Source organism: Paralichthys olivaceus, chromosome 9, assembly GCF_024713975.1.
Source record: "Paralichthys olivaceus isolate ysfri-2021 chromosome 9, ASM2471397v2, whole genome shotgun sequence".
In the NCBI taxonomy this organism is placed as follows: domain Eukaryota; kingdom Metazoa; phylum Chordata; class Actinopteri; order Pleuronectiformes; family Paralichthyidae; genus Paralichthys; species Paralichthys olivaceus.
The window spans coordinates 14,905,426-14,929,607 of NC_091101.1; the positions used below are offsets into that span (position 1 = coordinate 14,905,426).

A 24,182-nucleotide genomic window follows, 5' to 3' on the forward strand; every position below is an offset into this window, starting at 1 on the left:
TTTTTTTTTTTTTACATCCATCACAGCAACAAGGTGCCCCAGTTGTGGATCTTATCAAGTATAACAACCCAAAAACTCCAAATCCAAAATCCAAAAAAGGATGTCTTAAAAGGAGACACCAAAGTTTATTTGATTTTGGCATTACGTTCAAAAGATATCACAACAAAATCAAAATCGCGACATACATACAGCGCCCGCTCACTCTTCCATGAATCCAAGCAGCCATTTTACACTGTTCTGTAACTTGTCTTCCTCCCATCACATCCACTGTGTCGCAGCTCCTTTCACTCTCACATTCATCAAACAGCCACTCGCATTCTTTAATTCATCCCCTCCTCTCGTTAACTCAATAATACAATTAATCTGTAAAACACACGCCCTCATACAAAATGTTCAGTCACACACACATTCAAACACAGGCATGCACACAGTGGGCTGCTGTCTATCTGAGGCTGTTGCTGTTGGGTTGTGATCCAGCGAGGCCGGGGTGGTCAGGACTGTGGCGGTTCTGGAGAGAGACAGAGAATCGGCAAAACACACAGTTAATACGTTTTGATCGAGGTGAACATATCAGGAATTCCCCCAGTGGGAAAATGGAGTTGAGATATGGGTTTGCTGCGGCTACAGTCTCGATAAAGGTCTCAGATGCAGTCCTGATAACGCCTTAATGACAACTTTGTGAGTTAATGTGGTTTTTGGCAAATAGATTTTCTTACCTTCTTCTTCTTCTTGTCTTTCTTCTTTTTCTTGCGGTCGGGATCGTCATCTCGCTTCTTCTTCTTCTTCTTGGGATCGGAGTCTGATGGAGTTTCTGTGACGCCGAACATAAGCAGGTCAGTGGCCTGAAACATGTCGCATTCCACTGTGTTTGTGTAGAGGTGTAGTTTGAGTCATACCTTGTGGTAGTGGGTCCTGTGGTCGATGATGCTTGTGTTTATGTTTGCTCTTCTTCTTTGGAGGCTGTATGTGCATCAGTCTGTACTGTTCTGGAAGCTGGGAAAAATGTATATAAAAACATGTGAGTATTCAACTGAAAAACCTGAATATTATAACTACAAACAAACCATCCTGATACAGTTAACAGCTGAAAATGTTTGGGACTGTTGTATGTTTATTGAATTCCGTAAGTACCGGTCCTGTATGTAGCCTGAAGCCTGTGAGTAGAGCGCCGGTCAGTGGGCTGAAGGAGTTCCCACACACTGGAGGCTTATCAATCAGAGAGCGCAACGAGCTGCCATCTTGAGTGCCCGGACAATCGATCATACCTGAGGCACAGGAGAGGAGAGAGAGCAAAGTGATGAGCAGTGGAAACCCTGCGATGAAGAAACTAAGTTGAGATTACAAACACTCAGTGTGGAGGTATCACAAATAAAAGCAGTGGGGGTGTTCGGGGTTCAACTGAATGACACTTTTTGTAAATTGCTTTTATGATCATACAGATCTAACGATGGACAGACCTTTCTCGAATTTCTGTGTTAGATTTGTATATCTCAACATTTACAGATGAAAGATGTGGTTTTATGGGGATAACAGCTCCAAGTTCAGCAACACTCCATAGTGATACCTATGAATATCAATTAAATCCTACAACATTTAATATGGAAGGTAATATTTTTGATGAATCCCAATGGAAGGTGACAAGCCGAGAGGTGCCAGTCTAAAAATATGTTTTGCTTAATATTACACGTGTTGCTGGAGCTTTGACCCTTTACAATAACAGGTCTGGTTACAGATGGAGGCTCCTATAATGAAGTCACATCAGACTATATACACATACATACAGGATGACATTGACTAGAATGTATGGCTAACAACAGAACCTGTGAACTAGTCTCCCACTCTGTGACCTTGTCTCCATCTCCACTGTGTAACATCGGTTTCTCTCTCACCCACCTGGTAACTCTGGTAGAAAGTTGCTCAGCTTCTCCTTCACCTTCTTCCCGCAGAATTTGTTGTACGCGTGCTCCAGGTTGTAGTGCGTGATGAGGTTGGTGTTCCCCGTTAACTCGTTCCCCACTAAACACAAAGGTTCATGTCAGCACAACGAACTGTAAGTCACTTTGAGATGGAGCTACCTTAACAACACGGCTAGGTTGAGGGATCTTTTCCCACTGGAGCTACTGTCAGGTCAGGGATGATCAATCCTGTGATAAGAGTAGTTACATAACGTCCAACTTCAAAACACAAACCAGTGTTGAATCGTGTTTATCTCATTCGGAAGTATTTTAGTGTCACAGAAACAATAATACCTGAGAGTAACTGGTAAGCTAACATCGTTAATTAGCTTCGGCTAACGCTACCTAGCAGTGTTTACAAACTGTTCAACAACGTTTAGCAGAAGACAACTTGAAAAATCAAACATTAACAAACAAGACACAGGGCAGCCGTGCATTGTAAGGGTTCAATAATACCTGGCAGTTCCCGCAGTAAGTAGAAAGGTTCATTCATGGCTCCGGGCTTCCGCAGAGCAGGCCCCTCATCCCCGAGCTGTGTTGGCATCTGCCCCGACATGGAGACTTGATTTTGCGGCAGAGGCGGTGGAGGTTTCCCCGGTCCGAAACCCAAAGAGGATCCAGGCGGTCCCTGAGCTTCATTTTGCCCGAACATAGTCGAAAACATTTCCGTCATATCTACCGCGAACTACACATCGATACGGAAAGAAATCACCGGTTCCCTCAAGCCTCTGGTTTGTTAGTCAGACTGAGGTTCCACCGTGAGTCAGACCGAGCGTCAACCACCAGACCACTTCTTTGTATGGCCCGTCTACCGTAATACCTCACGTAGACGGTACCACAATGATTGGTGCGTGTTGGCCAGCATGGATTTAATCACTGAGATCACAGAACACATTTTATTTCAAAACATTTATTTTCAGACAAACATGCACAGTAAACATAATCAATATGTACAGTTAAGTTAGTTGCTTGGTGAAGTTATTCGAGCATCACACATCGAAGACATCAGCGGGGCAGAGAGAAGATGCCAGCTTTTCAAATTCTGTGACTGATGCCTGAAAAAGAGAAAAATATAGAAACACTCAAGGCAAGATTCATTTATTTCTCTTCTTATGCTATAATAATAATAATAATGTTTGGCCCCCAGCAATTAGAGTTCCTCAAAATGTACCAATGTGGTCTAAAAACAATAAAGATGCATTCATGATAAACATAAATTGAACGTCCTTGTATGGAAACAAGATAATGAATTCATAATATGGCGAAAACTCCAGATGTTTATATATTATAGAAATACTACTACATTATCTACAAACTATTTCACTTTTAATATAACCAAGGATTATATATAATAACATCTGAAATTAGGTATTAACCAAGCTGCTTGAAAATGGGTTGAAAACTTAAAAACGCTTTATGTTGCATCTATAATTAGCACAAGTACTTTGAATGCATATAATTTCAGTATAGCCCTGAATGTCACACAAAGACACTTTTACGCTTGCATCCTCTTTGTAAGTGCAAAAATGGTCATGTTGTTCGTGTTTATTTTTAATATCTATTTTCTCTTCTTACTGATCTTCAATCGTTCCCCTCTTACCTTCCACTCATCGACAGCCTCTGAGATGCAGTTTTCAGTCTGAGCAATGCTCTCTCTCCCCGCCTGAACCTTTTGAGCAAGTGCAGCATTCTCCGCTTGGATTTTCTTCAGCTCCAGTCGCATGTAAGCCTCCTGCTTTTGATAGTAGGGCATCAAGAAACTGCAAAAGTCCTGCTCAGGAACTCCACTTGGACGCCTAACCAAGAAGTAAGATTGTAAACAATTAAAATGTTTTCTATTTTCATCACATTGCAAAATGGAAATATTGCAGAGGGTGATGCACAGTACAACGATGACGAGCAATGCACTTAACTTTAATTACTGTATCGTGTGTATCCATCATGATGTACCTGCTCTGAAGTATCGTGGAAATGCTCAAAATGAGCTACTTTTAAAATTTCAAATAATATAATTATATATTTGACCAACAACAGTTTCCACATAAGACCACAATTAAATGAGAGAGGGGTGGAGAGAATCTCAGCAGACAAACATCAGATTCTCGTGCAGGTCAGAAGATTGAGAAGTGTCGTATATTTGCTTAGAGAATTAACTTTCTATTGCTTGTTGTCAGAATTTATTAGAGTGAGTGGTTTTAACAGGGAGTGGGATGGATGTCAGAATTGAGATGTTGTTATAGATCTGTGTTTAACAGGGAAATCAATAACTTCATTGGAGAGTTCTATCAGATGATGTTTACTAACCATGCAGGCTGTGGATTCTTCTTAGCAGCACGCTCCAGTTTGTCCAGCTCATTCAGTTTGACCTCCAACTGCCCTTCTTCAATCAATCTGCTGGTGTCATCCTTCACACACAGAGACACAGACGTGTGTAATAAAAAAAAGAGCAGTTCATACTGCATTTACGTAAATAATAAAAATATCAATGCAGTGAATATATCATCATAAATTGGATTCATGTAATGAATACCTGTATAGCCTTCTGCAACTCCTCTATGAACTGCTTATGAATGCTCTCCATCCTCTGAGGGTTCTTCTTGTACAGTGGACGAAACGTGCTGGCGAATCTGTTAAAACTGTGAGCGAAACAAGTGTTAAGCTGAAAGTGCAGTGACTTTTTGTGGAGTAAATATAGTTCTGAAACAGTTAATAAATGCAAACTCATTGGCAACTGATTTGTTCGTCATCAATAGTAAAAGCACTCAAAGTCAACTGGTTCCTGCTTCAGAAATATGAGGGTGTGAATATAAAACAGGAAAACTTTCTCCACCACTGCTGCAAAGTAACTTGCTGAGTTTTGAAATGTGCTAATTTTATTCAGAACAACTTCATTAATAATGCTTCATGTCAGGAAACAGAAGGGAGGACCTAACTAATAATGGCAGCAATAATTATAGAGATTTCAAAAACAATACAATAACCTTGTTCTCTGTGTGAATTCAGGAAATTTCCGTCCAGAAAAAGTACAAATGATATTTCCAGTGTTGATGATAACATGTTACAAACTGGGACTTTCTGCAGTCATGTTTTTCTGTCTTCTCCTCACAGTTTTACACAGATTGACTGTACCTGACGTGTTTTACACCACACCACAACACAACACACACACACACACACACACACACACACACACACACACACACACAGAGATTGACTGTATCTGACGTGTTTTACAACACAAAGAAGGATTGACTGTACCTGGCGTGTTTTACGCCACACAGAAGGATTGACTGTACCTGACGTGTTTACACCACACAGAAGGATTGACTGTACCTGGCGTGTTCGATCAACTTCTCCAGGCTCTTCTGCATCACTTTCTCGAACAGCTTCAGTCTGTCGTACCGAGCTCCGCTCTCCTCGGTGGGTTTACGACCCGGTCCAGGTTCCGACACCTGAGAGGAAACTTCTCCCGCGGCTTCATTGGTCTGGTTTTCCGCGGAGTCCCTCACACACGTGTTATCTCCAGCCTCTTCTTGTGTTGCCGCTCCGCTCTTCTCCATCTTGTATCTTCTTCTGTTTACGTTTTGTAGTCCCCGCCAAATCGACTTCTTCTTCTTTGCTTTTAATGGCGGCTTGTATCTTCAGTGCTGCCTTTACTGCCATCTGCTGTTGGGAATTAACATCCACAGTGTCGAGATAAAATAAAATGAGATAATTTGTTTACACTTCTATAACATTAGATATATGTGGAAACAATAAATCATTTCTGAAAATCAAAGTACAATTAAGTAAAAAATATTAACTGATAACATTACTAGATGTATCATATTTAAAGGTTCAGTGTTTTTTGGTGAAAAGGATCTAATGGCAGAAATTGAGTATAAAATAATGTGGGTTTCATCTAAACTGTACAAATTGTTGTTTTCTTAACCCTAGAATGAGGCAGCAATATTTTTTACAGTTGTCCAAACTGGACAAACTAAACACCTTTTGAGTTTTTACTTTTTTAACTGAAGGCTACAACAGGTTCTCGTTCATGTTTGGATGTATATATTTATATATATATATATATATATATATATATATATATATATATATATATATATATATATATATATATATAAAGGTACATTTTCAAACACGTGTACTCCACAAACACACTTATACTAATACTAATAATATTGATACGAATATTAATACCATTAATAATAGTACAACAAAACTTAGACAAATAATAATTCTAATATATATGTTAATACTAATACAGATACTAATAACACTTATACTTATTGGCCTATACATACCAATACTGATAGTAAAACTAATATTAATACAAATAATGATAGGAAAAAAACTTACTAATATTAATTCCAATATATATGTTAATACTAATACTGATGCTAATAATACAAATATTTATAGGCCTATTAATACTAATACTAAAAGTAATATGAATATCAATCCAATATTAATTGTAACACAAAACAAATACTAGAAGGAATAATTATACTAATACTCATACTAGTACTAATACTAGTTCTTATACTCAAGTACTTAATAATCCTGCTCCAGTTAGTCCCAGTCATTTCAATCCCAGCCTTTCTCTCAGATATATTTTCTAAAACAATAAATTCATTTCATGGAGAGTTCATGATGCAATGTTGGCTCTGCGATCATTTAAATCAACTGTATTGATGACCCAAGCACAACAACATGAAGCGGATATGAACTAACAACACAACAAACAGAAAGATAATGTGAGTTAGTGAATCATGCAGCTCTGAAGGAATCTACGGCAAACGCTCGTGTCCAAACATGACCGGATCGCTTTGAGCCGCGCATGCGCAGTGAGGTCCGGTCGGCACGTTGGCTCAGCGGACCTTCAGCTGTCACTGCTGCTCGAACTCGATCCTCTGTCGCTCGCTGCCAACATGGTTCTGATCACCGGGATCTGCACCTTCCTCTACCACCTCCCTCAGATCTACAAATGGCTGCTGAAGCCCTACTACATCACGTCCTTCTTCATGACCGTCGCCTTCCTGGTGGTGAGGAAGGCTCCGGGGCTGTGCGAGCACCTGGCGACCCAGCGGGAGGACGGGGACTCCTGCAACTTTGACTGGGTGAGCACGGGGAGCGCTGAGCACGCTGCCGGGGGCCGAGCTGCTGCTCCGCTGCTGCTGCTGCAGCTCAACATGGTGGACAACACTCACTTCTGATCACACTGTTGATCCATGTTTTTGTTTCACAGAGAGAACTGGAGATCCTCATGTTCCTCAGTGCGATAGTGATGATGAAGAACAGGAGAGCGAGTAAGTCTCAACCCACCAGTTTACCCATTGTCTTGAGTTAACTCGTTTGAAATGTGTTGTTATTTTACTTTATTAATTTACTTTTTCCATGTTTCTATGAAAAGTTTATTATCATTCCCCCTCACCTCAGACTATCAGGGGTCAGAACCTCAGATTTATTGCTTCAAATGTCGGTTTAGATCATTTGATTAATAACTTATCTGCTATAAAACTACACCATAATCAGATTGTGTTATTGCAAAGTAGGTTTAATCATTGACGGAATTCGCTTTTGGTGTTTAGGTGTATGACTAACATAGAAGTAATAATAGTCGTTGTAGTAAAATAAGGGGAAAGATAAAGCGTAATTAAAAAGTAAGTGCTGTAAGTAGTGATAAAGATAACGACAGGAACTTAAAGGTTAAGAGCAAAAAATGTGAAATGACACATTAAAATTAAAAGTGTAAAAAGTAGTGGCACTAGATAGAGCGAGGCCCATTATTACCTTAAATTGAATCCAGCTGCACCACACTACACACTGTCCCTAAATGTGCCTGATTATTTCCCCCTCCAAGATCCATCAGTTTTCACCTGAGAGATCAGAGATACGTTTTTGAAAAAGCACTAACTAGCAATGTTAAAGAAGAAGGAAGGATACAATTAAATAAACCAATCAACAAACATTATAAAAGTAGCCGTCCTTGAGTCCTTCTCTTGCCATGCACTAAATCTGGTTTTAGTATAGGACAACAGATAATAATTATTTTCATTATTAATATGTCTGATTACTTCCTGAGGCACAAGTTAAAAGATTTAACATCTTTTTTTGTCTGATAAACAGTCAAAAACTTTAAGATGTGGAGTTCACAGTAATACAAAAACAGGAGCATCTCACAGATATTAAGAACATGAAGCCACGGCCACGTTACTTTCCCTTAAGAAATAACTTTTAACATATAATCAATTATCAGAATGGCCATCAAGCAGCGAATCTAATAAATAAACAAGTCCTTTAAGCTCTTGAGTACTGGTTGCTCAGACAAATAGTAGAACTGCCACGTGTTTATGTGTAAACAAACTGTTTTCATAACATGCTACGTGTTTGTTTACACTATAAACAGTGATGGTTTTTATTTCTATTTATTTCTAAAGGTTTACACTGAAAGAAAACTCTGAGCTCTCCTCTGTGCACAACCTCGTAGCTAACAGCAATAATGCTCCGCTGTTAAACTTTAGCCACACTGGTATTTGTGGTCTAATGTGTAACTGTTTCACATCATTGAGAAGCTCTGCACACATCCAGGAAAACCTTGCTTTGTTGTGTAAACATCAGCTGCAGTGTAAATCCCTTCTTCCTGAGCTCTGACCTTGTATCGACAGGTTGAAGGTTGTTTACCGGCTTCACGTGTTGTTTCCTTCTTTCTTCTTCTCTCCCTTTTATTCTAGTCACACTGGAGCAGCACATGGGCAACCTGTTCCTGTTCAGCAAAGTCGCCAACACCATCCTCTTCTTCAGGCTGGACGTTCGGCTCGGCATCCTTTACCTCGCACTGTGTGTCGGTCAGTGGCCTCGTGACCTTTGTGACAAATACTCATGACTGGACTAGATATGTGTGTTACAGTTACTGTTGAGTGGCAGCTCATACCCCCATCAGAGCCTCACCAATATGGAGTTATGAAGGATGATGATGGCACACATATTAGGCAGTAAAACATTTTCAATACTGATTTAACTGCCGAGATGTATATAAAAAAAAAAAATCTGACTCTGAAGATCGTCATCAAAGCTTTATGATAAAGAAATGTAATTGAGGCTTGATATTCTCCAGATAAAGCATAAACTTAATTATAAATAAATTACTTGATAAAAAATATGAATGTCAACATTCTGTTTCTTAAAATTGTATTTGTTTACACAAATTTCACATTGAGACACTGCAGGAAACTCTCAGATACATTTTGATCAGTAGAATTGAGTCGAGATTAATTTACAAGTAAAAATTTTGAAATAAATTGTAGGGGAGCTCCATTAAAGCAAGTCTAAAATGAAGTAAAGTAATTAAAGACAGAACAACAACTACAATATTATTATATAAATATTTCATAATAGTATGAAAATCAACACAATAATAAAATAGGAATACTCAGAATGAAAATGAACTTTAGAGTTTTAGTTTCTGTCTATGATCTGAGCTGAGATCTCCAGTTTCAGGAAAATGGAAAACTAAGATGAAGCTGTTGTTTTCATCCACTTAAACCTCTTGAACTCTCATCACTCTGTCTCTTTATGTCTTGTCACAGCTTTCGTCATGACGTGTAAACCTCCTCTCTACATGGGCCCCGAGTACATCAAGTACTTCAGTGACAAGACCATAGATGTGAGTGCTGCACTGGAGTCTCTGAGGAATTATACATGTTTAAATGTTTACACATCCGCCAGATGTTTGTGGGTTCATCAAGCCTTCATTTTGAGTGTCTGTCAAACATGGAGGGTCCCAGTGGAGGGATTTAGTTTGCTGAGATAATGGATAATTTTACATCATCTTATTTAAATTTAAAGCATCTGAGAAATGACTTCAGTGGAGCTCAGACGTCTGTGACAAAAAAATACCTGTTGTTGCTTGATCTCCTGAGTGGAGGTGTGATTCTACATTGAGAGGGTTTGTAACATCTGCCAACGTAGTAACAGCCCACAATTGTAAAACAAATCATCATAATTCCCCGCAAACGTAAAAGCAATTGTCTACTACAAACTGTCGAAGTAAGTTACAGAAACATTGTGCCCAATATAGGCTGTGCATTGACAAGTCCACTTTCTGCGTAAAATATAGGAAAGATAAATATTCTATTTGGGTAAATGTATTTCCCTGCTTTCTTAATATAGTGTCAATAATGTTAATATTTGTCTCGTCTGTGTGAATGACAGAGATTTACAGCTGCAGCAACTCTTCTAATGTAATTGTGTCATTGAGTCACCAGGAGGAGCTGCAGAGAGACAGTCGTGTCACCTGGATTGTTGAATTCTACGCCAACTGGTCGTCTGACTGCCAGTCCTTCGCTCCCGTCTTCGCCGACCTTTCCCTGAAGTGAGAAATCACCTCACATTTACTTCTACTCTAGCTGTATATCACAAACATTTAACAGATTCAAATTCATCCTTCCTGCTCTGTGAATAATACCCACATCAGATTCCTATGTTTAATCAGGTTTGGCTGACCAGACAAGTGACTTTCACAGAATGTCTGTCCTGATTTGAAGTTTTTAGAGTTCAACTTTTATCAAAATAAGATGAAAATGCTGTGCTTGATGTCTCTGTCTGTAATCCCACTCCCACTGTTAGATTCAACTTCTGCTTTTAGACGACAGTTACGACTTAAAGCCTGAATGTCTCCTGCATCTCTCCCTCACACCTGCAGGTACAACTGTGCGGGACTCAGGTTTGGGAAGGTGGACATCGGACGTTATGGAGAGGTTTCACAGCGGTGAGTACTGGCAGTTCTGACACCCCAGTATTTTGAGAGTGCGGATATTGACTGCAGCTTTAATTATTTCTGAACAGGTATAAGGTCAGTACTTCCCCTCTGGCCAAGCAGCTGCCCTCTCTGCTGCTTTTCCAAGGAGGCAGAGAAATTATGAGACGTCCAATGGTGGACAATAAAGGGAGAGCAGTGTCTTGGACTTTCAATGAGGTTTGTCAGAAGTACAGACTGTGTAGATGTCACTTGATCCCTCATCACCCACAGTCATGCTAATAAATCTTATTGATCCCCAGGAGAACATCATCAGAGAGTTTAATCTCAACGAGCTCTTCCAGAAATCCAAGAAGCTGAACAAAAGTCTCGGCCTGAAGGGCGAGGAGCAGAAAAACTCTCAGCCAGAGGAGGGCAACGACGAGCTGCATGCCGACACTCCAGAGGAGCCAACAGAGAGCAAGAAAGACAAGTGAGGAGGAAGAATCAGAGAGGGGCTGCAAGAAGTCTCTCCCTCCAACATCGACATGCCTTGCATTATCGTTTAGTCCAAGATGTAACGAAATGGAGAGAAAAGTTTCAACCACAGCTTCATGTCATCTCTATGTTAACTCTTTACTGTGGCAAACATATACCCAGAAACAGCTGCACCACACCTTCCTGGTCTGACTGGGTATGATGCATATGATGCACTTTGGTTTGAACAAGTCAATGGTTTGACTTTATTTTCTTACAGACCTTAACTTATTGGAGAAGAAACGCTTTTTTTCATAATGATTGTTTGGGCTACTGTCACCACTGCGTGTAAACTTGCGCTGCCTGTATTTTGCAACTAGTATGTTTAACTTATGTCTCATATTTCAAAACCAAAGTAAAACCTGAGGTGAAATAAAAAAATAAAAAATGACTGCACAGTAAATATTCACAATGTGTGTATTTGTTCATCAGATTGACCTTTTTATTCTGAGAAGACATCTTTTTTTAAAAATTCTTGATTTAAGGCCATTTTGGAAAAGTCTTTAATGTACTCATTACAGATATTTGTGAAACTCGTTCCATTCATCATAGCCCACAATAGCGATATTGTTATCTCACATAGAAGTATACTTACTGCTCTCACATAAGTTTCAAATTGTTCAATGGTCACCATCCTTGGCCAGAGAAGGAAGAAAGTAACACTGGTTCTCTTTATCTCCATACCGATGGCTGCTGGTGCCATTAATGATTATTCTTTTCTCATTACCACCTACACATGAACCAGGTAGGCATTTGACAATATTCTCACAGGTACGCACGCCAGTGAAGCATTCAAGCACGACAAAACCAAAACCGCATGCACACTGAAGACAAAGCCCGAAAACTTTTAACACAGTCGTGTGGGTTGAACGATGGTACTTGTGTGCTTCAAGCGTGTACGTCCCCCCAAACATGTCCTACTTAAAGGTAGCTTTGACCTCCAGCTGCAGACACTGCTGTGGGCCTCGATAGGGAAAAAATGTAATGCATGTTTACTGTAATGCCCAATCCTGACAGACAAACCTTTCCTGTAATTATTCCTTTCTCAACATGGCTGTGGGTAAAAAAATATATGCACCTTAAGGGAATTATTTTTAAAATGAACAAGTCGATCAAAAAAACCTTTTCTGATAAGTGTAAAAAATAAAAATCAATAAAAAAAAATCAATCAATGGTCTCAAGGCAAAAACAATTGTCCAATTGCAAACCAGTCTCTCCTTAAAAAATGTACTCAGTGGCATATTGCATTTACTATTTTATTCATTAGCTTCCTTTCAAAGAAAAAAAACTCCTTAATAAAAAGGAGCAAACTGGTAGAGACTGGTTTGAAATCAATGGTGTCCAGAACTATAACGTTGTCTTGTCTGGAAAAATAAATATGCCCTTCCCTCGCTGCCCCTATTTGGCTTGCCATCTGTTAAAGGTTCTGCTAGCATCATGACTGACTGACGAAAACATGACAGAAGAGAGGAAGAAACAAAAAACACCAAAAAGATGATCTTAAAGCTACAAACAGATTTTGCATAATGTTTCTAACACAAACATTACAAGCGTACATTCCACAAAGATGCTTGTGCTGGAATTGTGATTCAGAATTTCTTTGTGGCGTTTGATAATTAAGCTCGATGCCACATCTGCTATCGACAAAAGATCGTCCTTCTCGTTGGACGATGAAAACTCCAGCGAGAGCTTGTGATTGGCTGATGCAGCCATCAAATATAAACAGGCAACTGATTTGGAACCACGTTCATGAATAATTACACACAGTACATCTGCCACCCTTATCAATAGTCATCAATACCTGACAATTTGACCCGATAATTATAATAATACATGTATATAAAACAATACTTAAAAAAGATTTATAAAACTAAATGATACTGTGTTAATAGGTTGGACTCTTTTCTCCACGACTCAAAAACAAATCACCAGGCTGAGTGGTCCGTTCACACAGTGGAAAAGAAGGCGTTTCAATTGGCCGACAGTCCTAAATCCTCCCTCTCTTATTTTCCTTCCCTTTAAGAAAGGATGGTCTTTCTTAAAGAGGAGGACGCTGCTGTCAGCACTCCATACTTTGCTAATGTACCAAAGTAAAACAGCAAATCAGTGAAAAGCTATGTGTGTTCTATAGACATAATCTGTACCAAGCTGTGATGATGCGTTAACATCAGTCTATGGCTCACAAAGTGGCTAAATGGACACAAATCGATCCTGTGGAAACATGAACCACTGTCCCTGGTTCCTCTTTGTTCAAATCTGAAAGGCTGGCGGAGACGAATGGCCAGTGGCGTTACAAAGGTAACAAACGTGAGTACCAGACAGGATTGTTCCTTTCGTCCGCTGCAGAAGAAAACCGTCATTTTTGAGGAGCCTGCAGTCGTGAATAATATCCAGCTCAATGGAAGTAGTCGAGTCACTTTTCCCCCATAGTGATAGACCATGAAGGAAGTCGGTCACTCAAACCGATATCTCATAAGTGGTCCCTCCGACGCCGGTCACCTTCTTCACCCCGCCCCCTGGTTTGGATGTGGTGTGATTGGCCAAGACTGGGCGAGAGGTGAATCTGAATCGGGCAGCCACGAGGAAGTAAAGGGAAGGGGAGGAGTGTAGGAGGAGAAAGGGATGTGGAGGTGAGTGGTTCTACTTCAAAAATGAACAAAAGCACAAACAGCAAAACATTTGTCTACCAATGATTGTTAAGGCATATGGTCACTAAACTGAGAGTGAGAACAGGAACGTAAACAGCAGTGTGGTAGGACATGCTTTCAGAGAGATAAACACACAGTGGCATGCTTTTAACACTTATCAACACATACGAAAAACGGTCCCAATAAAACTTTCATAGCACATGAAAAGACTGGCTGTAAACCATGAAATAGGAAAAGGAAGACTCACACAGATCAGGGAGGAAGAGAAGGACTGACACAAACCAGGGAGGAAGAAGAAGAGGATTAGGAGGAAAAGGAGCAGGAAGAGCAGCAGGCTGACGGATCTGCTGACGGATCACTACTCACTGTGGAGCCTGTTGCCCTCCTCCGGCTCCTGCCCCTCCCAGCACAACGCCTCCTCCTGCAGGTCGAGGCTTGTGCTGAGGTCCTGTCTCCCCGGTGTAAGTCTGGGACTTGCCAAGGGAGAGGCCGCGAGGTGGCGGGGAGACAGGCGGCTCGAGTGAGCGAGCCCCAGGGGAGGAAGGGTTACGTTGGCCTCGGATAGAAGAATCCTGGTTATGCTGGAGCAGGTGCTGGGTCTCAGGAGGCCCAGCGGAGGAGGGAGGGGGAGGGCTGACGGCACGCAGGTAGGCCCTGTGAGGGGAGGAGAAAGTGGCAGAACCCTGGAGCAGCTGCCCCTCCCTCTGCTGGGCGATCTGAGCTGAGAGGAAGGGCGACATGTAGCCCTGCAACGGGCTACTGGGTGACACCATCTCAAGTTGGCCTGTTTTAGTTGCAGAGGGAAACGGAGCATGATGCTTGTGCGGCGACAGCTCGTGGGCAGCCGACTCGAACTCCGGGCTTTCGGATGGCGTCAGTAGGCTGTCATAGGACAGGCTGCCATTCCGAGGCGTTTGATTGGCCAGGCTTTTGTAGCTGGTGTCTGTGGTGCCTTCTGATTGGAGCGTGGCCAGCGGGTTGTGTGCTGTGTGCGCCGAGCGCAGGCTGGAGGAGTGCGAGCCACCCATGGACAAAACGAGAGAGGATGGGTAGGAGGTGTAGGAGCGCCCAGTCAGGGAATAACCTGACATGCCCCCCAACACCCCCCCAGTGGTCCCGCCAGGGCCTCCGGGGCCCTCACCCCTTTCCCCCGCCCCTCTGCGCGCCCCTACACCTCCCCCCACCACCGTGGCCCCGTCCAGGCTGCTCGGCTCCGAGCGATAGCTTGGCTGACGGCTGGACTGGAGGATAGAGGGAGCCGGAGAGTCAAGACTCTCCCCGCGAATCATCTGAAGAGAGAGGAGGAGAAACAGACCAGAGGTAGAGAGGGCGAGGAAAAGTGTGATGAAGAGGAGGGGGAGGAGAGATGAATACCACCATGTTACCTCAGGAATAGATAAGATAAATAAAATACCCATGTTTGAGTCTCTGTAATTAGCATTTATAAGCAGTGTAAACATTTCATCATAAAAGGTTTGTGGCACATCACATTATAGTTTTAAGCAACTATTAGCAGATTTTAAGTGAATATTTTTTATTTCATATTGTTTCAATTCATTATCCATTAATAAAGCAGCATCCATTAATGTATTTTTAACAACTCCTCATATGGGCACCCATACATAAAGGCTGCTTTATTGGGTGCTCAATATGAGGAGAAAAATACATTAATAAACAACTATATTAGTGTTTTTTAATCATATGAAATAATTGTTTGTAGACTGTTTATAAATGCTTAATATAGAGACTTAAATTAAGAAAAGTATTGCCCAGTTCTTTTAAAAATGCTACCAGAAAAAAAAAGGAAACAGTGGTAGGGAGAAATTGGATGCTTGACCGGTGCTCTACTCCATCATCACACTACTGGACTGGATACATTGACTGGCTTGAACAAGCACTGACACTGCATGTCAAAGACTGTATCAACACATGAATGGGGATACAAATATAAAACATAAAGTACATGAACTACACATTCCAGTCAATGCAGTCTCAGGGGGAGAAGGGATAGATTCACTCAAACAGAGAGAAACAGAGACAGCCAGAGGGATACACACACACACAGATGACACTAGCTGAGACTTACTGATCAACCGATGGCCACTGAATGTAAAATTTCAAGTAAAAAAAACAACAAAAAAACAGGGGAATGGTATTAACCACAAAGGATATCAAAAGCCACAGGACCATCTGTTACTGTAATCTGTGGGATATTGTTTGTTTGCTCTGTTCTCTGTACTTCTGCTGTGTGTGCAGTAAAGATAAGACACATCCCCATATCTTTACGAAAGGTAAAAATAAAAGGTTGCTATAATATCTGTATATAATATTGCTATGATAATGTAATAATCAATGAAGTTGAAAGTATTTAATATAATATACTTGGATGTACAGTTTCCAGTAAACAAATGTGTATCTTCACTCTCAGGCATTACCTACACAATGTTATATTAGTATTAGTATTGTGTGAGTGTTATATTATATTAGTAAAACCTGATACCTCCAGGACTGTGCAAGTGTGAATTGAGATGTACCTTGTTGGGGTGTGTGAGGGCAGTGTGGTTCCTTCCTGGGCTGTTGTAGGCTGGTCTGTACTTGTACATTGACGGTGTAGGTGGAGCTTCAGTCAACAAACTGCTCTCTGAGCAGTGAGAAATCGAAAGTGACACATGAACAAGATGTGTTTGAGATTGAAAAACAAACAGGCATCTGTTTAAATAAGAAGGAAAACACCTCAAGTACCTTGGCTGCACTTGAGAGCAAAGAATCAGATGTTTACACATATCAGGTGAGCTACAGCTACCTCGGTTCACTTGTGCATTTGAATTTATATGTCTCACCCTCCGTGTCAGCACGGGGCAGGCCAGGGTAACGCAGTTCTGGCTTTGGAGGAGGTGGAGGCTCTGCATCAGCTGACTGGCTCTCCATCTGATCTAGACTGCTCTTGGACTGGAAAAAAACAACAAAGTAATGAGTTCCGCTGTTGAGCTTGCAATTACTGTAACAGATGATCAAATGCTTGTTGTATAACAATATTTTCTGTTGAGATGTTTTATCCACACGTAAGTTAAGTTTTCTGTTTTTGAGTTTCTGTGGGATGAGGCATCACTCACCCTGGCGCTGTGTCGGTCATTCTGGATGCCATTGTCCAGGACCTTTGCTTCCAGCTGGGCTTCAGTGAGAGCTGGTCTAAGAAATGGTGGCTGTATTTCCACTGACTGAGGGCTCCGCCACCGACCCAAGTATCTGTGACAAGGACATACACACTCATTTAAACCAGCAGCGTATTGCTCTTTTGACAAACATAATCAAGCAACAGCAGCCACTTGCACTGAAAACCTTGTTCTCATTAAATGAATAAAGTGAGAACAATAAATGAGGAGGGTGGAAAAGTTGAAAAGGGAGCGAGAGAGCAATGGAAATAAAGAACCAGTGGAAAAGGAATACTTGTGGTGAGTGTTTAAGGAGAGGAGTGAACAGAAGAGTGAGGAGGGCTGACCTGGGGGCCTGGGAGCTGCAGAGCACATGTGAAATATTCCTCCAGCAACCGTTGGTGAAAGGGTTAACACCACCCCGGAACTTTCCTGTCACCTACAGTGAGAGAAAACCCTCCAGTTCACATAGACACCAACGATAATGATAAAAATACCAAAAAGAACAATCTGTCTTAACTGTATGTACTGTTGTATGTACCTGTTCGTTTGTGGTCCTGCCACGGGCCACCAGCACTATGTGAAACCCAGTTAGGCCAGCAACCGGGACAAAAAACAGACCAGCCACACACATCACAGCCATACTGGGAGGAGAGGGTCAAGGAGATCACAACAAATATGGCATGAAAATGGGAAAAGAAAGTTCCATGAAGCATTTTTGGGGCTGTAGTGCGCCAAGTGAAGGATACGTGACAGCAGCATGTGGCGTATCCAGCTGCTGGCGGTGATGTAGGACATAAACCAAGCCAAACCCAAACACGTCCATGATGTGGGTGGTAAGTGATAGCAGGAAAAGGAAGAAATAGCGATAATTCCTCCGACCAATGCAGTTGTTCACCCACGGACAGTGGTGGTCAAAATCCTTAGAGAGAACGGGGGCAAAAGAGCATTAAAGATATGGGAGAAAAAAGAATGATGATGGACTCACAGTTGTGCCGCAGACCAGCTGTGTATGGCTGTTGTCTGTTGTTCACCATAGCAGCAGGTCCGCTACTGTCGGCGGAGCTGCTGGTATATCTACTGCATCTTTTTTTTTTTTTAATTCCTTTATTAATCCCACAACCGGGAAATTCTTTTTTTACACTCATTTTTACATTTTTTATACATGCAGTTTAACCCAATCCCACACACACACACACACACAGAGGGCTCAAAGACATGCACATTGGAGGGAGATTGTAGAGTAGAGTAGAGTTTAATTGAATACAAGTTGGATTTTGTACTAAACTAAATGACATGATACTACGGTATGAATTTCCGGTCTTGCAATAACAAGCCCTGTTAATTAATTAATGAATTCAGAAAGTGAAACGCTGGAATGCTTTTACTTTGAAACAGGTTTGGGAAGTGTTGTAAATACGTACGTTTGTGACATATCCAACAGATAAACCTTACACAAGGTTAACAGCAGAACAGACAGTGAAAATGATCTTTAACCTTGGTTTTAATTTTTATCTGTTGAATTTATGTCACAAACATAAAAGGTTTCAACACTTCCTATATGTGTTTCAGAATAAATCTTTTCATTTGCTTAAAAAAAAGGGTTTTTATTGTGAAATAAATCTGACAATGTCACCCTGTTCCTCCCAGTTCTTGGTATGAATAAATCATATTTGCATAAAATTAAATTATATAAGGGTGTGTGCGTGTACCTCCACACAGTTGTCGCAGACTGAGCAGTGCGAGCAGCGTGGCGGCCGGTAGAAGCGGCAGGTCGAGCACCACTTCATGCGCACCTGGATGCCTTTGATCTCCACCGTCTTATAGAGCGGAGCTCGGAAATCATCTTCTTTATCTTCATCCTCCTCCGCTACAGAAAGAAAACAAATGCACGCACGTGATTGATGATCTACAATGTACTGTATAAAACACTGTATTTACCATTGCATAGAAAAACAGAAAGACAATGACAACAGCACTGCCTATGTGTCTTTACCTCTGGGGAAGACTCCAGGGTCCATGAAAGTGGCCATGCAGAAGTTGGCGAGGGTGAAGAGGAAGATCACAGCAATGTAGATGGGAATGACAAAGGAGAAGTACTCTGACAGCCACGGGCACCTGGACAGCAGGAAACAAAATAACAGTTGGACATATTATTGCCAAAACTAATAGTATTTCAAAGCCTGACATACATGCTTATGTTCCAAGACACAAAGCAGCAAGAAAAACAAACAAAAAATCCTCGAATCAAGGCATGAATGGAAAAAATGTGCAAATCAACCCCCATGCGCCATCAACACAACTGCTATAAGCTTTTGTGTCTGACAATTTGCTCCACTGAAGTTGGAAGGCATGGCCAAAAATAAACTAATTGTTAAAACGGAGCTCGCAGGTGTGACTGTAAAGAACTATGTGCTGTGTTACTGAAATATGAGTATGTATGCTATGTAGATTTTCTTTATTTAAAGGTCCAGTGTGTAAGATTTAGGTGAAAGGAAACTATTGGCAGAAATGTAATGTAGAATAATCCTCATGATGTTTTCACTAGTTCATTTCATCTAAATTGTATGAATTGTAGTTTTCTTTACCCCAGAAAAGGCCCTTTATATTTAAATACTTTATATTTATAACGAGGAAACCCTCTTTACGGAGGCCGCCATGTTTTTTACATTAGTCCAGACTGGACAAACTAAACCTTTTGAGTTTATATGACAACTAAAGGCTACAACAGGTTATTTTTCATATTTAGAAGAGGAGGGTGAGGTGAGGGGTATTAAGCTGCAGCATGCAATTTCAAGACTAGATATGACAAACTTCTACACACTGTACCTTTAAACAAACAACAAAAATCAACACACCTTTTGATGGAACACAATTACACAGGGTTATTCACAAATGCCTTAAGCTTACACAAATATGTGTTCACTTTAATTCCTGACACATCTGTGTGTACATATTTGAGACTTTGGCACCACGTTTGCATTACCTGTCAGTTTGTTTGCATATTTAAGAGAGACGGACCAAGAGACACTTACGTGAAGCAGAAGAACAGGGTGGTGGATCCAACTAGGAAAAAGGTGGCTGCAGACACTGGGACATATCGGCTGGGTCGAAACGGACGGGGAGGAGCAGAAGCGGGGCCACCTACTCCTCCCTCAACCCCCCCACCACTGAAGCCCGGCATCAGAGACAGAGCAAGAAAGGGGAGGAAGAGAGAGAGAGGTAGATATCCTCTGTCTACCTACTGCTAAGTGTGCTTTACGGGTCAAAATGACAAAGATGGCGTTTGGGTGGGAGGAGGGGCCATGACTACAGACTGGAAAAGAAAACCAACACTATGCAAAGCAGCAACCCTACAGAAACATGAGGGAGTATCTTAGTTCCCACACGAAATATCTCCCAGCACTAATATAATCACTCAAAAACAGAGATCGTTTTTCATATAGCAATATACAGCTCTACTTGCATGTGTGCAGCTTGTTGTAGATATTAAATTTGTGTGCATAATCTTAACAGGCGGATATAAAAGCAAACTATACAAGAGCAATGTGATACAAAAATACGTGTAGATAATTCATAAATATTTTTATGGCTTTAATTTAACTGTATTTGGTGCAACGATATAAATAAATCTAATCTTTAACTGCTCCCTGGCACCAGTGCAACACCAACACTGCCGTGCATGTACACTTGCATACGAAACCAAAATTGCAATCTAGGCTTGTCTCAAATCTTAAAACTCTGTTTACATTAATGCTTGTCACTGTGCTAGTGTTCTGATTATGCCTCTTATGAAGGAATATGAGAAGAAGAGACAAGGAAATTAAAGAGGTAGTGGGGTGGATAGCCAGCAAGGCAGGAGCAGAAGCACATGGAGGAGAACAGGCAGAGGATTGAGCGTAGCAGCTGCTGATGAATTCTGTGATTGTCCCGAGAGGGCTTATTTAGGCACTGGGTTGGTGGAAGAAAGTGAGGATGGCGGCAGAGGGAACAGTTCCAGCGTTTCAAACTAAGACAGCAGGGGGAAAACAACTAAACAAACAAATTCACTTTCAAACCAGTTGTGGGAAGTGGCTCGACATCAAAACAAAAGTCCAGCTGGAATCTATTTTTAAAAAGCTGCTCAAAACAAAAAGAAACCTTAAATGATATCTGTCCTTGTCTTTACAAGTAAAATAAAGCCAAGCAAAGTCCGCTGGATCTATTAAGACCCCTGCCTTCAGTCTTTGTGTAAATATGGAGGCAAAATCAACTCATTCCAAAAAGAAGACCCGTGTATGTCACCGAGGTGCCGCTGCTCTTAGCCAGGTCTGCGTGTAGAGACCTCCGAAACCTCCAAATTCTCTGCAGACAGACCCCCTTTCCCATTTTACATCTCCTAAACAAATCCATGTGCAGCAGTGATGTTATGTATTCTGATCCATTATAGTCCTTTTTCTTCTTTGTCCACTCGTTGTGAGGAGAGCCCTGTAAAAACAAAACAAAAACAACAACTCGTCAGCAGTGGCAAAAAAAGTAGATTGCAAATAATTACAGTTAAAATAAGCACTTAATTATTATAACTAATTGGAAGCAATTTTTAATATTCTCAGGTTACAGCTTTGCAGATAAGTTAAGGCTCTATATTCAATAACAAAACAAATAACACTAATTACAATTATAGATAGATAGACAGATGGATTACTTTACTCATCCCCAAAGGGAAATTAGGAATATTATAATATAATATAATAAAATAATATTCTGTATGAAACTATCCATGTTTCACTAATACAGGTTTAAATTCACCATCAAAATGTATTTTCACTGTTGATTAAAGGGCAGGGTAATCCTTGAGAAGCCCTGATTTCACAACAATCAGGATGACTAACCAACTGTGATAAAAAAGCTCGTGCTATTCTATGTGACTGCACATTTCTCACCATCACTCATAAACAAAGTTGTTCAACCGCCTGGTGTTGTTACACAGACAGCTGTCACCCCCATGCCCTCAGGTGGTCAAATGAAAGACATCCCGCTACTGGAAATGTAAAACACCATGGAGACAAAGACAAACACACACACACACACACACACACACACACTATACAAATTCGCCCTTCTCCAGATGAAAAACTAGTCCGTGCAGTGTGAAGACACTGAAAACGGACCCGGAGTAACAGTGTAATCTGATAGTTTGGACACACCCCTCTTTTCAGATATCGGTATTATTAACAAATACTGAGCTGTGGCCGAGCGGAGGTGTCACTGTGCCTGTTGTTAATCAGCTCATCTGCCACACAACAAATCCCCCTCGACTACAATGGAAGTTAATCCTAAAATCTCCGTATCAAGTCCTTGCCTGTCATGTCACCACGACAATCTGCAGCTCACAAAGCTACACGGTTAAGTGGCCTTTCGAGCAAACTTTATCAGTTCAGAGAGGCACCGACACACTGACGGGTCACAAGCTGGTGCCTCGTTTAAAATTGCAACATCTGACTGACTATCACTTCATCTCCGGCTCGGAGATAGGTTGTGTCAGACCGGGCGTTGAATAACAGGCCAGGGCAGAGCGAGGATTCAGTCAAGACAACGCTACAGCATGAACCCTGTGAATAACATCAAACCCCATTAAAACTGATGGACACTCGGTGCGATGTTTAATTCCCAATGAGCAATAACGAGCGATGTAACCACAACCTGTACTTATTAATCAGTTAGCTCTTACCTAGCCTCGAAAGTTTTTTTTGCGACACCGCTCAGTCCTTTACCACAGCTGCAAGAGTCAGCTAACGTTACCTGGCTAGCATAGTAGCTTCACACTCGCTTATTCGAATAGCTTTCACTGGCGGGCTAGCTGCGGCTACTTTGGGCTAAACAGTCACCAGGGCGGGTAAATCAAGCACCCAGAGCCGAGCATGCGAGCTGCCTTGCCTGTTGGGTTGGGGTCGTTTAGGTCCTCCTTGAGTTAGCCGCTAGCAGACCCGTTAGCTCTCTGGCTAGGCCGATGTCGGAATCCCGGAACTGGTCCGCCGTGCCTCAGGTGGGAGGAACAGCCAATCAGACAGCGAGGAGGGTGTGGTCTGAAGAACCAGCTTGAACACCGTGGATGGTGATTGGCTGATGAAAAATATTATGTTATGACCAAAGACTGTATAAACTTTATACATAATACCCTGTGTAAGCTGTACATTAACCGTATTTGCATAATATACATGTAAAACTAATATATATATATATGTAAAAACGTTATATGTATTGTATAATGTACACAAACTTTATATGGACTAGTACCGACTAATTGATATAAACTTTACATATTATCAGTAATAAATAATAATATGTGGTGTATAAACTTTATGTGCATGATATACAGTATATAACCTTTATGTAAAGTATATGCAATATAAAGTTCATGTGTAGGATATATATAGTCAGTGGTTGTGTCTCACATCTTTTTACAACATGAAGTTGAAAGAACTAAATAAAGAACTAGATCTAACAACAGATATCATTCAAACCAGTAGCACCAGCTTTCCGTGGGATAAAAAGTATATTTCCTTTTAAAACGCAATATTCAAGCACCTCGATACTATACTTAGAGTATATATACTTAGAGTATATATACTTCTGTACGAGTACAGAATAAAAGGGGCGGTATCAAAAGAGCATTCTATATATTATCTCATTGCAGGGCGATTTATTGGTTGATAAAACATTAGGAATAATTAATTTCTTACATCAATTTTGAAATTCTAACCCATGAACCAACAAAATGTCTTAAAGGTACAGTGTGTAGAATGTTGTGATATCTAGTGTTGAAGTTGCATATTGCAGCTGAACACCCCTCACTTCACCCTCTCCTTCCAAACATGAAAAAGAACCTGTGGTAGCCTTTAGTTGTCATAAAAACTCAAAAGCTGTTTAGTTTGTCCAGTCTGGACTAATGTAAAAAACATGGTGGCCTCTGTAGAGAGGGTCCCCTCGATGTAAATATAAAGTATTTCAATATAAAGGGCCTTTTCTGGGTTGAAGAAAACTACAATTCATACAAATTAGATTAAATGAACTAGTGAAAACATCATGAGGATTATTCTACATTAAATATCTGCCAATAGACCCCTTTCAAATAAATCTTACACACTGGACCTTAAACACATTTGTATATTAA

General features: G+C 40.9%; 4 protein-coding genes across 8 annotated transcripts; 1 reads left to right on the forward strand and 3 right to left on the reverse strand.

Moving 5' to 3' along the window:
• Positions 1 to 89: 89 nt before the first annotated feature.
• med19a (mediator complex subunit 19a) lies at positions 90 to 2,833 on the reverse strand. The gene is made up of 6 exons (XM_020083013.2): positions 2,412 to 2,833; positions 1,894 to 2,016; positions 1,132 to 1,265; positions 897 to 993; positions 717 to 811; positions 90 to 508 (listed from the first exon to the last, which is right to left on the reverse strand). The coding sequence occupies exons 1-6, from the start codon at positions 2,626 to 2,628 to the stop codon at positions 443 to 445; spliced, it is 732 nt and encodes a 243-aa protein (XP_019938572.1). The 5' UTR covers positions 2,629 to 2,833; the 3' UTR covers positions 90 to 442.
• Positions 2,834 to 2,849: 16 nt separating this feature from the next.
• On the reverse strand, positions 2,850 to 6,578 carry pmf1 (polyamine modulated factor 1). The gene is made up of 6 exons (XM_069532198.1): positions 6,510 to 6,578; positions 5,289 to 5,621; positions 4,486 to 4,591; positions 4,260 to 4,360; positions 3,556 to 3,751; positions 2,850 to 3,010 (listed from the first exon to the last, which is right to left on the reverse strand). The coding sequence occupies exons 2-6, from the start codon at positions 5,513 to 5,515 to the stop codon at positions 2,945 to 2,947; spliced, it is 696 nt and encodes a 231-aa protein (XP_069388299.1). The 5' UTR covers positions 5,516 to 5,621; positions 6,510 to 6,578; the 3' UTR covers positions 2,850 to 2,944.
• A 207-nt stretch (positions 6,579 to 6,785) lies between these two features.
• tmx2a (thioredoxin-related transmembrane protein 2a) lies at positions 6,786 to 11,632 on the forward strand. Its single transcript, XM_020082037.2, has 8 exons — positions 6,786 to 7,075; positions 7,204 to 7,264; positions 8,690 to 8,803; positions 9,545 to 9,621; positions 10,223 to 10,329; positions 10,660 to 10,725; positions 10,803 to 10,932; positions 11,016 to 11,632. The coding sequence occupies exons 1-8, from the start codon at positions 6,887 to 6,889 to the stop codon at positions 11,187 to 11,189; spliced, it is 918 nt and encodes a 305-aa protein (XP_019937596.2). The 5' UTR covers positions 6,786 to 6,886; the 3' UTR covers positions 11,190 to 11,632.
• A 13-nt stretch (positions 11,633 to 11,645) lies between these two features.
• zdhhc5b (zinc finger DHHC-type palmitoyltransferase 5b) lies at positions 11,646 to 23,077 on the reverse strand. Of its 5 annotated transcripts, XM_069532196.1 has the most exons (13): positions 22,946 to 23,077; positions 20,065 to 21,496; positions 19,026 to 19,147; positions 18,742 to 18,899; positions 17,779 to 17,951; positions 17,571 to 17,673; positions 17,377 to 17,468; positions 16,991 to 17,123; positions 16,718 to 16,826; positions 16,412 to 16,518; positions 14,244 to 15,166; positions 14,125 to 14,148; positions 13,678 to 13,792 (listed from the first exon to the last, which is right to left on the reverse strand). In XM_069532196.1, the coding sequence occupies exons 2-12, from the start codon at positions 20,211 to 20,213 to the stop codon at positions 14,130 to 14,132; spliced, it is 2,088 nt and encodes a 695-aa protein (XP_069388297.1). In that variant the 5' UTR covers positions 20,214 to 21,496; positions 22,946 to 23,077; the 3' UTR covers positions 13,678 to 13,792; positions 14,125 to 14,129. The 5 variants fall into 5 exon arrangements, with proteins under 5 accessions (XP_069388294.1, XP_069388295.1, XP_019937583.1 ...); XM_069532193.1 differs by lacking the exon at positions 14,125 to 14,148 and having other exon boundaries at positions 11,646 to 13,792; XM_069532194.1 differs by lacking the exon at positions 14,125 to 14,148 and having other exon boundaries at positions 11,646 to 13,792; positions 21,952 to 23,036.
• Between the last annotated feature and the right edge of the window lie 1,105 nt (positions 23,078 to 24,182).